Source organism: Crocuta crocuta, unplaced genomic scaffold (genome assembly GCF_008692635.1).
Source record: "Crocuta crocuta isolate KB4526 unplaced genomic scaffold, BGI_CrCroc_1.0 scaffold160, whole genome shotgun sequence".
Lineage (NCBI taxonomy): Eukaryota > Metazoa > Chordata > Mammalia > Carnivora > Hyaenidae > Crocuta > Crocuta crocuta.
The window spans coordinates 2,669,914-2,684,401 of record NW_027527591.1 but is presented as its reverse complement, the minus strand read 5'-3'; the positions used below and the strand labels follow the sequence as shown (position 1 = coordinate 2,684,401).

The 14,488-nt window shown below is 36.6% G+C and overlaps 1 protein-coding gene across 1 annotated transcript in view; it reads left to right on the top strand.

Moving 5' to 3' along the window:
* Positions 1-14,488, top strand: part of CPS1 (carbamoyl-phosphate synthase 1) — a 140,315-nt gene that overhangs the window by 99,019 nt on the left and 26,808 nt on the right. Inside the window, exons 26-29 of the mRNA XM_077770982.1 lie at positions 1,764-1,945; positions 8,412-8,606; positions 9,031-9,098; positions 11,451-11,526. Coding sequence (XP_077627108.1) covers positions 1,764-1,945; positions 8,412-8,606; positions 9,031-9,098; positions 11,451-11,526 — 521 coding nt within the window. The remainder of the gene's footprint in view (positions 1-1,763; positions 1,946-8,411; positions 8,607-9,030; positions 9,099-11,450; positions 11,527-14,488) is intronic.

The window sequence follows — 14,488 nt, the reverse complement described above, 5'->3', positions numbered from 1 at the left end:
GATACTGTTACGATAAACATTTTGCAATTTAAGAAACTGAAGGTTCAGACAGATAAAGCCGAAGTTTATATAGCTATTAAGTGGTAGAAGCAGTATTCAAATGCAGGTCTCAACTATAATTCCTTCTCCCTTTTCATCATATCATCCTTTTATGTTTTTATCTTCATGAACTAAATTGAGCCTTTCACTGGGGTTGGGGACTGAATTACACTTTGACTTTTTCTCATATGGCATATTTTACACAAAGATCTATATTTGCTCGAGAACTTCATACATCAACCAGAAATTACATTTGTAGATGAGGTCTGTTGATATCAAATGCCAAGAGCTTTTCTCATTGGTGCATAGGCAGAGCATCATATAATCTAATTAAAATATTCACACCAGAAATGATACATCTTGCCCAAACCTTAAAATTAGACATTTAATAATGATATAATAATAATTTACAGTTACAAAGTATATATTTAAATAAACAATAGTATTTCTCAACCAAGTGTGTTTAACATTTAGTCAAGCAAATTATTCTAGTATGGAAATGATGAAATGTATCATTTAAAATGTATGTCGTCTTATTTTATTACTGTAAACATAGTTTATTTTAGTTTTTATAAGTAACTAAGTGCTTCTGGATATGCTACTTTAGCAAATTCTGGCCAAATCTTGAAGTAGGTCAAAAGTGTTTATTCCTTTACTACCTTAGTTTCCTATGGCTAAATGACCTGAACACCTCCACCACAATGTTCTCTTCTCTTCTTTCATCCTTCCTATTCAAATTTTACCTAATTTATTTGACAATTCTGCATTACCTTAGGACCTAGGGCAGACTAGCTGAACTGATAATCAAGTGTCTACTTAGTGAAAATTAGCATGCTACTATATTTGGATATATTGGATAATTTACTGGTCTGATAAAAGTTTTTAGGAGACAGAATCCTTATGCAAAGGATTAGTACAAATCCCAGAACTTTCAGTTCTATGGCATCCCAGTAGAGGTGATATTTTGAAGTATTTAGACCATTATTGTACTTGGAATTACTTTCTAGAAGGTCACTCAGTCTGCATGGGGTGGCCTTACCAAGCTCAAAGGATATGCTTGGAAAGTACAGGATTTTCCAGTCAATCAAGATATGTCAGAAATACAGGGCACTTCAGGGATCACTTGGCTTAGCCCTCAGATGGCAGAGTAAGTGGAATAACTAAAACAAGAGCTCAAGTATTCTAATCACTAGCTTAAATATTTTTGTGTACTGAGGTCAGTTTGTTCACTTTGAATTATTTTCTGNGGGGTGGGAGGGTAGGGGCAGAGAGGGAAAGAGAGAATCCCAAGCTGGCTCTGTACTGATAGTGCAACATGGAGCTCAGACCTATGAACTATGAGATCATGACCTGGGTTAGAACCACGAGTTGGACACTCAACCAACTGAGCCACCCAGGTGCCTCAAAAGGATTTTTTTTAATCATTACAATTATCTCCCATTAACTTTGAGGTTCTGAATGTTTCAAATGCAGAGATTACCTAATGCAGAGTTTAGCATATAAAACAGGCCAACATGTCATTGTTCTTTAATTAGTCCCTGTTTTTCCTACTATTAACGTAGTGTGCATAATGCATCTGAAATTTACATTTTGGAATTTTAAAAATCTCTTCAAAAGGGCATTAGCTTCCTTGGCTTGGGCTGACTGGCAATATCGTTCTCTGCTCTTTGTGTTGTAACTTCATGTTTCTCTTACCTCTTTTCCCAATCTCACCGTCTCTGCAGGCAGCAGTGTGGAATTTGATTGGTGTGCTGTCTCCAGCATCCGCACACTGCGTCAACTTGGCAAGAAGACAGTAGTGGTGAATTGTAACCCTGAGACTGTGAGCACAGACTTTGATGAGTGTGACAAACTGTACTTTGAAGAGTTATCTTTGGAGAGGATCCTAGACATCTACCATCAGGAGGTAAAAGGAGGAAGAAGTAGAAAGAAAGAGAGAGAGAGAAAGGAAAGAAAAAAAGGAAGAAAAATACATGCAGTGCATACTTTATAGATGTGTATATACATACACACACACACAGACACACACACACATATATGTAGATTTATGTTATAATCTCCAATTAGGAGAAATGAGCTGCCAGTGTCTTCCACTGACTAATTTTGTAGTGAAACTCTAAAAAAAATTATCTCAGCCTTAGAGTCTTGAGGCTCTGGCACAGAGTGATTATTTTTTTTCTTTCTAAGCATTCCAACTAGATTGAAAACTCTTCTTGATAACATGTGCCAGACATGTATTAACTAGTACAAGACAACCCTCCAAAATATTTTGCAGAAGGGTTTAATTGGTCATTTAGACATACAATAAGCAGACTTTCTTTAGTTCATGTGTTGTTGTGGTTCAATAAGGAATGGTCTCCAGAGGAGAGAAGTCAGTTGTTCATAAAGGACCAGTTAATTCTTTGTGCCATCAGATGAAACCATTAGTATTCAATTTAAGATGGATGCGTTCATTCTGAATGATTTCTGTACTTTTATAGCTTTCTCTGACAGTTCCTCTTCTACGATCACTCCAATATTACTGAGACTATTTTCACTGTGAATTCCTATGACTGCAGGTTACTATAAGTCTATAGAACAAGTTAATTAAATTATTTTACAGTTAAAATATAACTGTTGGAAGATTTCAGAGTGATGTCCAGTGATTGTGCTTTTTTATGTCACTATAGTTAATTAAATACTATGTAGAATCATCCCTATGTATATCATATGGTCACTTAAAAAAATACCGAGCTAAGGCCATACTGCTAAAATTCAAGTTTTGACTTGATAATTCACTGACTTGTGCCAGTTTCTTAAGTTCTACATTTCATATTTTTTGGGGTTGTTAATGAACCAGATAAGAGTAAATATGTGCTACATGCAGGTGCTGTAAAGATAACAAGATTTGAGGTTGAAATCACATTGTAAAGTGTAAATAAAGTTCAGTGCCAGAACATGTGATGATTTTATTATATTAAAGAAAAATAGACAAACTAAGGATGGATGTATCATCATAGCTGTCTATTTGGGACTGGTATACTAATCTTTTAATATAATGAAATTGAACCATTAGTTAGAGTATACACAATTTTTGTTTTTCTCTCTGACATGTTTTTTCTAATAATTTCTTAAGATTCATTTTAGGTGGGGATCAAAATAAGTGCATTCTACAGATATTTCTTGAGTACCTTTTAAATACCAGGTTCAGCAGGATAGAGCTGTAAGACCAAATCCCTTCAAGACATTATAATAAAACTGGGTCCCATAGCATAAATATGTGAAAAAGTATATAATTATTTTAAAATGTTAACAAGGATTACAGGAATCACAGCAGACATTTTACACATAATTAATTATTTTCATGTGAAATGTTTTAAGGAAAGATTAAAAAATTCTACAACTGCCTTCTGATACAGTTATACATGGATATTAATGAGACCCTTTTATAATAACTGAATTCAGTATGATGGTAAAAGATAAATTGGCCCTTCTTTGAAGCTAATTGGCATTTATAGTGGTACTATGTTTTTAAAAATGTCATATTGGAGAATATAAGAACAATATTCCACTGAAGTATTTGTTAGAGTATCTTATGGGAAATGTTTTATTATTGTATACACACATCATACGCACATGTACTATATGTTTCCTTCAATGAGGTTGTTGTATATATCCTCACAACCTACAGGAGACTGCTATAATCCAAACTTGGATGCCTCTAGTAATGCTGAAGGTACTGAGACATTCAGTAGTACATGTGCAGAGAATTGGAAGCACATCTAAACTTATTCAAAGCACACATTTGAGTCACTTTAGAAGGGCGATACGCTTTCCAAGGATACATAGCTATATAGGATGATAGAAAGAATGATGGGTCTCCTGGTCCAGGTCTCTTGGTCTAGTTCAGGACCAAGGCTATTTCCGTGGTAACAAGGAAGCATTCCTAAAGAACGCATAAAGAAGAGTCAGAAAAGTGACATGTCCTGTGAGTAAAGCAGTCTGGTTCAGTCTGTAGAGCATGCACGCTTGATCTCGGAGTCATGAGGTCAAACCCCATATTGTGTATGGAGCCTACTTAAAAAAAAAAAAAAAAGAAAAAAAAGGAAAGAAGTCTTAATGAGAGGTGGAGTGAGAGGGGATTCTAGGCATGCTAAAATTTCCTTCCTACCTGTTCTTATTTTTTTAATAGAAAATGTTACAGTGATATATTCTTTCGGCTGCAGACATTTTTTTATGCTTTATAAAGAACAAATCTTTAAACTTTAAGTCATTTATTCCTTGTGATTGTGTCCATGGATTCTGCTCCCTGAGAAGAAATCTGCATTTTGATTTTTTTTTTTAAATTTTAGTGTTGAGTGTGGGGAAAGGTCAAGAAAGTTCAGAAGTTGGTGTCTGCTATCTACAAGGGCGGGGCTGATAGATGGTAGTTTTCTGAGTTCACAATTTTGGTTAGGACATTTTTTTATAAAGAAAGGATGTTCTTAAGCTTTTTTGAGGTATATGGGTTGAAAATTATTACATTGTTTATAGAAGTTGCAACACTGTTCTTCTCTTTTATTAGATCTATTATTAAATCTTTTTCCCAGGGATGAATTATGTAATAATCTTCACAGGCTACAGCAATGAATAAGAATCACACAGATCCTGTTTAAACTTCACATTCTCTTTTTTCCTTTGGAAACTCATTGTCTGAAAAGTTATGTAAATGAACATTAATTTTCTTCTACACCTCAGCCCCATATAAGACCCACTTCTCTTTTTTAATTTGTTCATTAAAGACCAGATTGAGTCTAAAAAGGTCAGGCAATATACCGGACACCTTATGATATCGCTCCCTAGTTTGAGTCCTGCTTAAATAATTTTTCTTGCTTTTGCAATGAATAATCTACTGGATCATACCCCATAAAAATGTACTCTGATTAATGAGAAAGTTGTGCTACTTTTAATACCTGATACTATGTGGATACATATACAATGGTACCTCTGTAAGACAATTTGAGTTAAATGAATGAATGACAGACATTAATCAATTATAGACAAAACCCATTAGGCAACTCATGACTCTAAACAGAACTGAGTTTCACTCCTAGTGTTTAATTTAACTGTTATTAAATATAATCTTAAAGGTCTGCCTAAAGTGTTCAAAATTTTTTACTAAAATGTGAGTTACTAAAACAATAAAGCATGATCAATCTCAGACAGATGTACTAAGAGCTGAAATTTGTAAATTAGAGATAATACATGAAATTACAAAAATCAGGCCTATCTTTTCATGAATTAAATGCTATTTCTGTTAGATAAACTCTCTCTCTTGCGTTCTACCTGTAACATAGCATTTAATTGGCCTATAAAAATAAGGACAAACCAATGTACTAAAAATATATTTGTGGACTTATTGCAACTTGAATACTATATCAGAAGTATTTTCGTATGGTGTTGCCTTAGCTTAGTGATAATCAAGTTTAAAAAAAACAGGAAAGTAAACAGAGTAAAAAGATACAAACAAATCTAGGTAAGATCAATGGAACTTTGGGACCCTACCAGAATTATTTTCAGCCTGAAGTATTCAGAAATCTGTGAAATATCTGAATTTTAGAATATTTTATTTCAGTGGGTTATTTAAAACTATTTTGACTTAATCAGTTATGGTATTAATGCTAATTTACCCATGTTGGATACCAAGTTATTTCCCTAAGCCCCTGCTAGTTCTGTGCTTGCAGTTGGGGGCCAATTTAAGATGGAATTCTTCCACCAAACTGTCCTATATTAACTTCATCCAACAAACATGTTCTCTTATACTGAATTCCTTTTCTGTATGGGCAAAATGTACACTACACCCTCAACCATTACTCTAACGCATTCTGTGGAAGTATGCCTTTCCAGTGATGATTTTTACTGTTGGAGTCAATGATAAGAATAGGATTTTACAAAGTTTTTCTACCCTTTTCAAAAAGAATATTTTGGAAATAGCTCTCCTTGTATCCTCTAACATTAACCATCTTTGAAACCAGGCAGAAAATAGAGTTAGCTTGAGATTCAAAGATTTGGCTTATCAGTTAAGCATAGCTGCTTTTCAGTATGTAAAGAATTGAGTTCTAGTGTTGGCTTTGTGTTTGGTAGATAAGAAATATGGGCAGGTTATTTCACTCTCGCCGATCATTAGTTTCTTGAGCTGTAAAATGGGGAGAGTAATAACTACCTCAGAGGGATACAGTGAAGTTCAAAACAGATGGTCCAGGGAATATAGTAATATCCTTAATGAATAGTAGCAGTTTATTTTATTGCTCTTTTGAAAGTTGCTAATTTATTGAAAAATAAAAATCAATCTCATAGAGCATTTTGAAAAATATTGGTGTATTCATTAATTAAACACTTTTCCCTCAACTTTGAGCTCCTACTTAATGCAATGGACTCCAATTTTTCCTCATAGCTTGGTACTTCTATTTTTTAATTTTAGAAATTATTTTTGAAATCTTTCAAGTAAAAAACTTTTGTATGCATTTAATCGAGGAATTAGTTTTTAAGCCTGTAAAATATTAACTCTGCTAATAAACTAAAAATAATAAGCAAATAAAAATATTATTATAGTACAAAGAATAAATCTTCTTAAAGGTTATGCAAAGATGTATATTGAACATAAAAATGATAAAAGAAGCTTAAGTGCACTTATAAATATGCAGAACTGTGGCTTATTGTTTTCCATACTGTTTACAGTGCACTTAAACACTCAATTGCAGGGTATTTGCTTAGGCAGTACTATAATTTCTCTCATCAAAGAGAAGTTAGCTTTATCCCTTTTAAGAGTATTTAAGACTGATTTCAAAGAATGATAAAATACATTTGGCACATATCTATTATTTCAGCAGTTCTAATATTCATTAGGTTATTAAGGCAAATATAAATTATGTCAAGATAAATGGCCATTCAGATATAATAATATTTTGTAATATTAATAACAATGTCTTATTTATGCACTTATAGTGTGGGAGGCCTTTAATGTTTATTATCTTATATAACTTCTCTAGTGACCTTGTGAAGCTAATAGCTATTATTATTCTAATTTTACAAACATGAAGCCTGGACAGAGTTTCACAGGGGGAACTAAGACGGAAAAGGACTTTTAACTGAAAAAAATCTTGAAGTTTTGACTCCTCATAGGAGATTAAGGTTACAGATTCAGAGACTATTTGTTAGGCAAATAGTAAGGAAACGGGAATTAAAATCAGTTATTGGGTACCGTACACATGTGCCAAGGTGGCAGTAAAAGAGAAAGGATATAAAAATGGGAGTTAGGATTTAGACTGGACTTTAGTGGAGAGATTGGGTAAAGTTTAGATAAGGATGGAGACAAAAAGAAAAAAGAGCAAAGGCAGGGAAGGTTACGAGGGGCAGAACGCTTGCGAGGGGCAGTCACATAGTTGGGGACATTGAGTAGGAGGTCTTCTTGGCAGGGAGAAGAACAAAAATAATAAAGCTGGAGAGCCTTTTTTTAATGTTTTATTTTTATCTTATTTTATTTATTTTATTTTATTTTAATTTATTGTCAAGTTAACTAACATACAGCATAGCCTTGACTTCAGGAGTAGAATCCCATGATTTCATCACTTACATACACTACCCCGTGCTCATCCCAACAAGTGCCCTTCTTATCTGACTGAGCCACTCAAGCACCTCAACAAGTGCCCCTCTCAATGCCCATCACCCGTTTTCCCTAACCCCCCAACCCTCATCCCCATCAATTCTCAGTTTGTTCTCTGTATTTAAGAGTCTCTTACAGTTTGTCTCCCTCTCTGTATTTTATTTTCCTTCCCTTCCCTGGGGTTAAGCTGGAGAGTCTTAATTGTCCCATTGATGGGGATGAGTTTACACTTTGTCCTTTAGGCAAAGGGACATTTTGAAGAAAATAAGTATAGGAGTAACTTGGTGAAGCAGTTTCGTGGGATAATTAATCTGAATGTGAAAAGCTGGGGTGGAAGGGAACAGGAGAAATGAGTGTTAGAAGGAGACATCTATGTCCATTTAGGAAATTACAATGGTAGTCCAAGGAACACTTGATTACAGTGTAGAGTACATGGTGAAAATATTAATTGGTTGATTTCCTTTCTCTAATTGTCATGAGTGTAAATGTCACACATTCACGTGCAGTTGTGTGGAAGTCTGATATGGTAATCATGTGTAATTGTCTGGAACTCTTCCATAGATTTAAGCATGTAAATACCTGGAAAGTAAGAACCAAGTTTGTTTATCTCTTTGTGATGTAACTTAATATCCATTGTTGGGAGAAAGGAAAATATCACAACATGTTAAGCATTGTCACTAAGGAAATGAAGGCAGTTGGTAATTCATCGTGAAGTTACTCCAGGGTCTGATATTGTGGGTGTCTTTAACAGGCATGTGGTGGCTGCATCATATCAGTTGGGGGTCAGATTCCAAACAACCTGGCAGTCCCTCTATACAAGAATGGTGTCAAAATCATGGGCACGAGCCCTCTGCAGATCGACAGGGCAGAGGATCGCTCCATCTTCTCAGCTGTGTTGGATGAGCTGAAGGTGTCTCAGGCACCCTGGAAAGCTGTTAACACTTTGGTAAGGAGAGAAACACGTGTCTGTTTTAATGCTCGCTTTTGAAGAGTTGTAACTTGAATGTTAACTACTGCAGATGTTAACTGCAGGGCAGAGAGAAGGCACTGTGCTTAGTGACTTTACTTTAAAGTTGGTATATTTCCATGATTGCGGTTAAATGATGGTTACAAATTGGTAGGAGTATTCTCATTAAGATTCAGACAATGAAAGACTTTCAAACTATTTCTGAACTGGATTTGATATATAGAATTAGCAACTAGGAATTTTATATATTTTGAATGTCCAATTTGCATTTTAATAGTGTCTTTTGAGAGAAAGAATAAAAAGAGATGTGTTACCACTTGTTCTAAAGATATCTTTCTGCAGAGCTGTTGCGTCTTTTAAACCATTCATGCATTTTGTTGTTATTGTCGTTTCTATCAATCAGAATGAGGCACTGGAATTTGCGAAGTCTGTGGGCTACCCCTGCTTGCTGAGACCTTCCTATGTTTTGAGGTAATATATTTTTCCCCAAAGTAATGATTTAAAAATCAGGAGATGCAGAACTGAATGCTGTATGCTAACAGCACTTGGCTTTGATGTGTGCAATTTGTAAATCCACCCACAATCCCCAAACCAACATGGCCAAGCAGAGGATCTGGGGACTGTCCTTCAGGTTACTGCATTTGCCTCACAGGGTGGCCATGAGAGTCTATAGTCCTCCATCTTAGAAGCATGACTTAGGGCATCTCCTTGCCCAACTAAAGGAGGATAGTTTTACATTAGAGAAGAGAACAATTAAAAAAAAAAAAAACAAAAAGCAAAACCAAACCTAAACAAGCCTGGGATATCTGTCTCCAATATCTGTTTCCTAGTACACAGAAACGACGGCTTATCTGACTGTCGTCAGCACCTTCTGATGGTGTCTCTGGTCTGAACATTTTAATTTTTGACAGCACATTTTTTTTTAATGGATGAATTGTAATGGTGAGGGACATGGACAGTGAGGATCTTTTATATTAAACGTTGAAACGAAGTTCTATCATCAAAGGAGAAGTTGTGAATTAGCACTTCCTCTCTTCAAGTGTTACCACATGTAAGCAACTACTTCACTGAACAGGGGATAATAAGAGAAACACAATTTGCTATGCACCATCTGAAAGTGTAAATGGAATTTGAGATGGGATCCTTTAAAATAATGAAAAATTTGAAATGAGGTAGAAAACTTTCCTTTTTATTTAAATGGCATTTTGTGTAAATCACAGTGAAATAGTACTTCCTCTCTGAGGTATTAATGTAAGTTAATTTAAACAACACACAGACATTTATGGGAGGGCTGCAGAAAGCAGCCCTGACTATTGTGCGTCCTTTGTCATCTCTGCAATCTGTCTCTTTGTTCCAGGTGCCTATGCTGTGAATTATCAATGTTAGTGCCTTAGCCTTCCTGTCTTAAATAGATATTGAAAACTCTTTATGCAAAAATTTGTAAGAGTAGAAAAGGTAAAGAAAATGCTACTTTTTAAAAAAATATTTTTATTTATTTCTAGGAGAGAGAGAGAGAGACAGCGTGAGCAGGGGAGGGTCAGAGAGAGAGAGGGAGACACAGACTCTGAAACAGGCTCCAGGCTCTGAGCTGGCAGTCAGCACAGAGCCCGACGCGGGGCTCGAACCCACGAACCGCGAGATCATGACCTAAGCGAAAGTCGGACGCTTAACCGACTAAGCCACCCAGGCGCCCCAAGAAAATGCTACTTTTTAAAAAGAAGTGGAAAGTAGTGTTTTTCTTCCTTATTTTATCCCCTTCTCTTATTCCTCCTTTTCTCCCTTCCCATCTCACTTAGAAAATATCAAAATTTGGGACACTTGGGTGGCTCAGCCAGTTAAACGTCTGACTTCAACTCAGGTCATGATCTTGCAGCCTGAGTTTGAGTACCACACTGGGCTCTGTGCTGACAGCTCAGAGCCTGGAGCCTGCTTCAGATTCTGTGTGTGTGTGTCTCTCTCTCTGCTCCTTGCCCACTTGGATTCTGTCTCTGTCTGTCTCTCTCAAAAATAAATAAACATTAAAAAATTTTTTAAAATATCAAAATTCAGCATAAATTGATATCAGCATTCTTTCTCAAGAAGTTAGTGAGAAGGACACAGTTGAATACCTTTCAGTCAGGTACTCTACATTATATTTGCAAATGTTACTAAAAATTTTATTCTTAAAAAAATAAATAAAAATTTTATTCTTTTGTAACCTGGTTGGTGGTAGAACGACCTGCTTTTTTTTTTTTTTTTCAAATGTTTTATTTATTTCTAGGAGAGAGAGAGAAAGAGACAGCGTGAGCAGGAGAGGGTCAGAGAGAGAGGGAGTCACAGACTGAAATAGGCTCCAGGCTCTGAGCTGGCAGCCAGCACAGAGCCCGACGCAGGGCTCGAACCCACGAACCGCGAGATCATGACCTCAAGCGAAAGTCGGACGCTTAACCGACTAAGCCACCCAGGCGCCCCAGAATGACCTGCTTTGACAGCAGACCTGTGGATAAGATCAGCCATTGGCAATGACCTCTGAAGAAACAGGCTAAGAATAGCTAAATCCTGGGATGAATGTTGTTAAGGTTTAAGAATCTCCTGGAGCCAGCAGAGTGAAAACACAGAATGAGAAAGGACAAACATTGGGTTACTGCCATCTCTAGTATGTGGTTCTCTTTGGACATTATCACAGTTCTCACCCCCAACTTGGGTAACTCTTGTTGATTGCTCTGATGATTAAATGGAGTAAAGTCTCAATTCACCTGGAGCTGTTCTGAGAAGCAATCAAGACCAGCATGCCTTACTTCCAAAATGATGAAAGAAACTGACTTGTCCTCCTCTCCTTTCCAGTGGGTCAGCCATGAATGTGGTATTCTCTGAGGATGAGATGAAAAAATTCCTAGAGGAGGCCACTAGAGTCTCACAGGTAATGTCTGATTTCCTCCTGGTGACTTTTTCTGTTAGTTGCTACCTTATTTCATGTTTTTCTTTTCACAATATGTTAGAGTGGTTTTCCCTTTTATTTCCTATCCTGTAGTCTCCAACATATGGAAATTAGAAAACTCAAATGCATTTAACTGTATTTAGATCCTTAGGGTTAGTGAAAGAAGGAGACTAGTGCATATTTGAACACAACATTTATGTGGTTTTAGACTACCAGAGTGAGTCTGGATAAACATTCATGACTGCTCATAAGTTAGATGCTGGTCAAGTTATCCCTGGGGTTCTCAGCCTCAAGGACTGCCTGACCAAGCTCATTATGTATCAGTGAAGGCTTTCCTGATTTTTAATTCTCACACTTGGAGAAACTTTGCCTTAGTCAACCCTACACTTTTATTTTTCTTAATTTTTAAAATTTTATTTATTTTGAGAGAGTGAGTAGGGAAGGGGCAGAGAGAGGGGGAAAGAGACAATCCCAAACAGGATCCCAGCGTGAGGGCCAGCACAGGGCTCTATCCCACGAACTTTGAAATCATGACCTGAGCTGGTATCAAGAATCGGACCCTCAACCAACTGAGCTACCCAGGTGCCCCAATCCTGCAATTTTAATAGTAAACTCCTTTGCTCACCTATTGATTTTTTTTTCCATTTTGGTACATTCCATTTTCCAGTTAACAAAAATGTTTATAATTTTGTCGTGATTTAACCACCTTCATCCACTGCTCTCAGCTTTTGTTTTCTCCCTTGGTGCTACCTCGATGTGATTCATTTACGCTCTACCCAGTAGGGTTATTGATCTGCGACCTTGTATTGTAAAGGATGAAAGTAATGTTTTCCTTTTAAAAGCTTTCAAAAGCTTGTTGGGTTTTCTTAAAAAAAGAGAGAGAGAGAGAGAGAGAGAGTGCATGCACAACTCACAGAAAAGAGTTTGATATTTGGCAAGTGGAATTTGGAGGGAGCTGAAGAGTAAAGTCTGAAGCATTTCAAAAAGGAAGGAAGAGCATGGACTGTTCGTGCTCATGAAGCCAGACCTCATTTCTGCATGGTGGTTGCTCCCCAAGGCCATTGGAGCAGTGAAGAAAGTAGCTAAGGATCAAGGGTGAGAAAGACAAAGAGCATAAAAAAAGAAAACCGAATAGATTTTGAATCAGTGTGAAAGTTGATAGCTGAGGAGGGAATGTCTCAGTGGGCCAGTTTTCATTAATGTGTACTGGAGCAAGACACTGTCTTCTTCTCTATCTTATTTCCTGCAAGGGTCCAGGCCAACTCCCTTTTTGAGGAACCAGTTAGAGCCAGCTGGTCTCATGTGAGTGATGAGACAGGTCTCCTCTCTTTCCTGCCTGGAACACTGGATCTTACAGGGCCTCTATTCATAGAATATTTAATATATATATATTTTACTGCTAGCATATGGATGGAACCCACACTGGACCAAAGTTTTATAATGGAGATGTCCTGACTGAGTGCATTCTGGTTCAAGGATTCCCATCAAACTACAGTAGAATCTGGAATACTCAGTCAAGTGAATCTAGAATAAAATCACCTCCTATCAATCATTCATCTATTTATGTATTCATTCCTGTTTACCGCCTGCTGTATAATGGCATTGTTCTCAGTATCAGAGGCTACATTCATACAAAGAGAGATACAGTCTTCTCTCACAGAGGACTCTCTTTACCAGAGACATCAGACTTCAAATAATTACAATTAAATACAGTAAGCACAGCAATAAGAAAATACAAGATACCGAGGAAGAGTAAACGTATTGGGGTCCATCCCTAAAAAAAGGCTTTTGAAATTAATTTTAAATGGTTGGTTTAGAATTAACTGGGTGAAAGATTTACATTGTGGGTGTGAATAGGAAGAAAGTACAGTAAGGTAAAGGTTCAAAGCTGAGAAAGAGCATGGGGTTTCTAGAAACTATTATTGAAGTATTCAGTATATGGGCTGGGACACCAAACATGATGGGGGAGCAGATAGATTGGGAAGGGAGCAGACAAAGAGAACCTTGTCAGTTATGCTGAGTTTGGATTTTAGTCATAATTTCTGATTTTAGTCATACTATAGTATGGAGAGTGAATTCTGGGGCAATACTGAATTCATGGAAAAAAGTTAGGGGCTGTTGCTATAGCTCAGAATAGAGATGACAGTGCCTTGGATCAGAATAATGATAGTAAAGATAAAGAGAAGTACATACATTCTAGAAATATTGAGAATGTTCACTGAAGGCAATTAGTGAGTAGATGGAGGTAGAGGGTGAAAGAGTATCTGATAAAGGATGACTCCTGAGCTTCTGCCTTGGACAGCTGGGTGAATGGTGGTACCATTTATTAAAATAGGGAACACTGGAGAAGAAGGAATTTTAGAGAAGGAAAATATATATTTAATTTTTGACCTTTTGTATAAGGTGCCTGTGAGGAATCCAAGTGGAGATGCTTTAAAAGCAGCGGGTTATACAGATTTTAAATTGAGAATAAAGGTCATGGCTAGTGATAGAAATGTACATATAGTTTTGGAAATAAATAACAAGTCATTTTAGTCAGAGTTTAGAGAATGGAAGGAGAGAGTATAGAGGAAGAGAAATAGCTAAGACAGAGACATATTTAAGGGCTGACCAGAGACAAAAGAACCATGAAGGAGCTGACAAACAAGCAGGAAAAGGTACTTTATGGAAATAAATGGAAAGAAGTGTTTTAAGAAGGCCAACAATGTATACTGTTGCAGAAAGATGGACATTTATTAAGAAATTTTCTTCCCCACGGTGTCTGGGTGGCTCAGTCAGTTAAGTATCCAACTCTTGTTTTTTGGCACAGATCATGATCTCAAGGTTCATGAGTTTGAGCCTGAGTCAGCATATGCTTGGGATTTTTTTTATCTTCCCCTCTCTCTGCCCCTCCCCCACTTGTGCTGTCTCTGTCTCTCTCAAATAAATAAACATAAAAAAAATT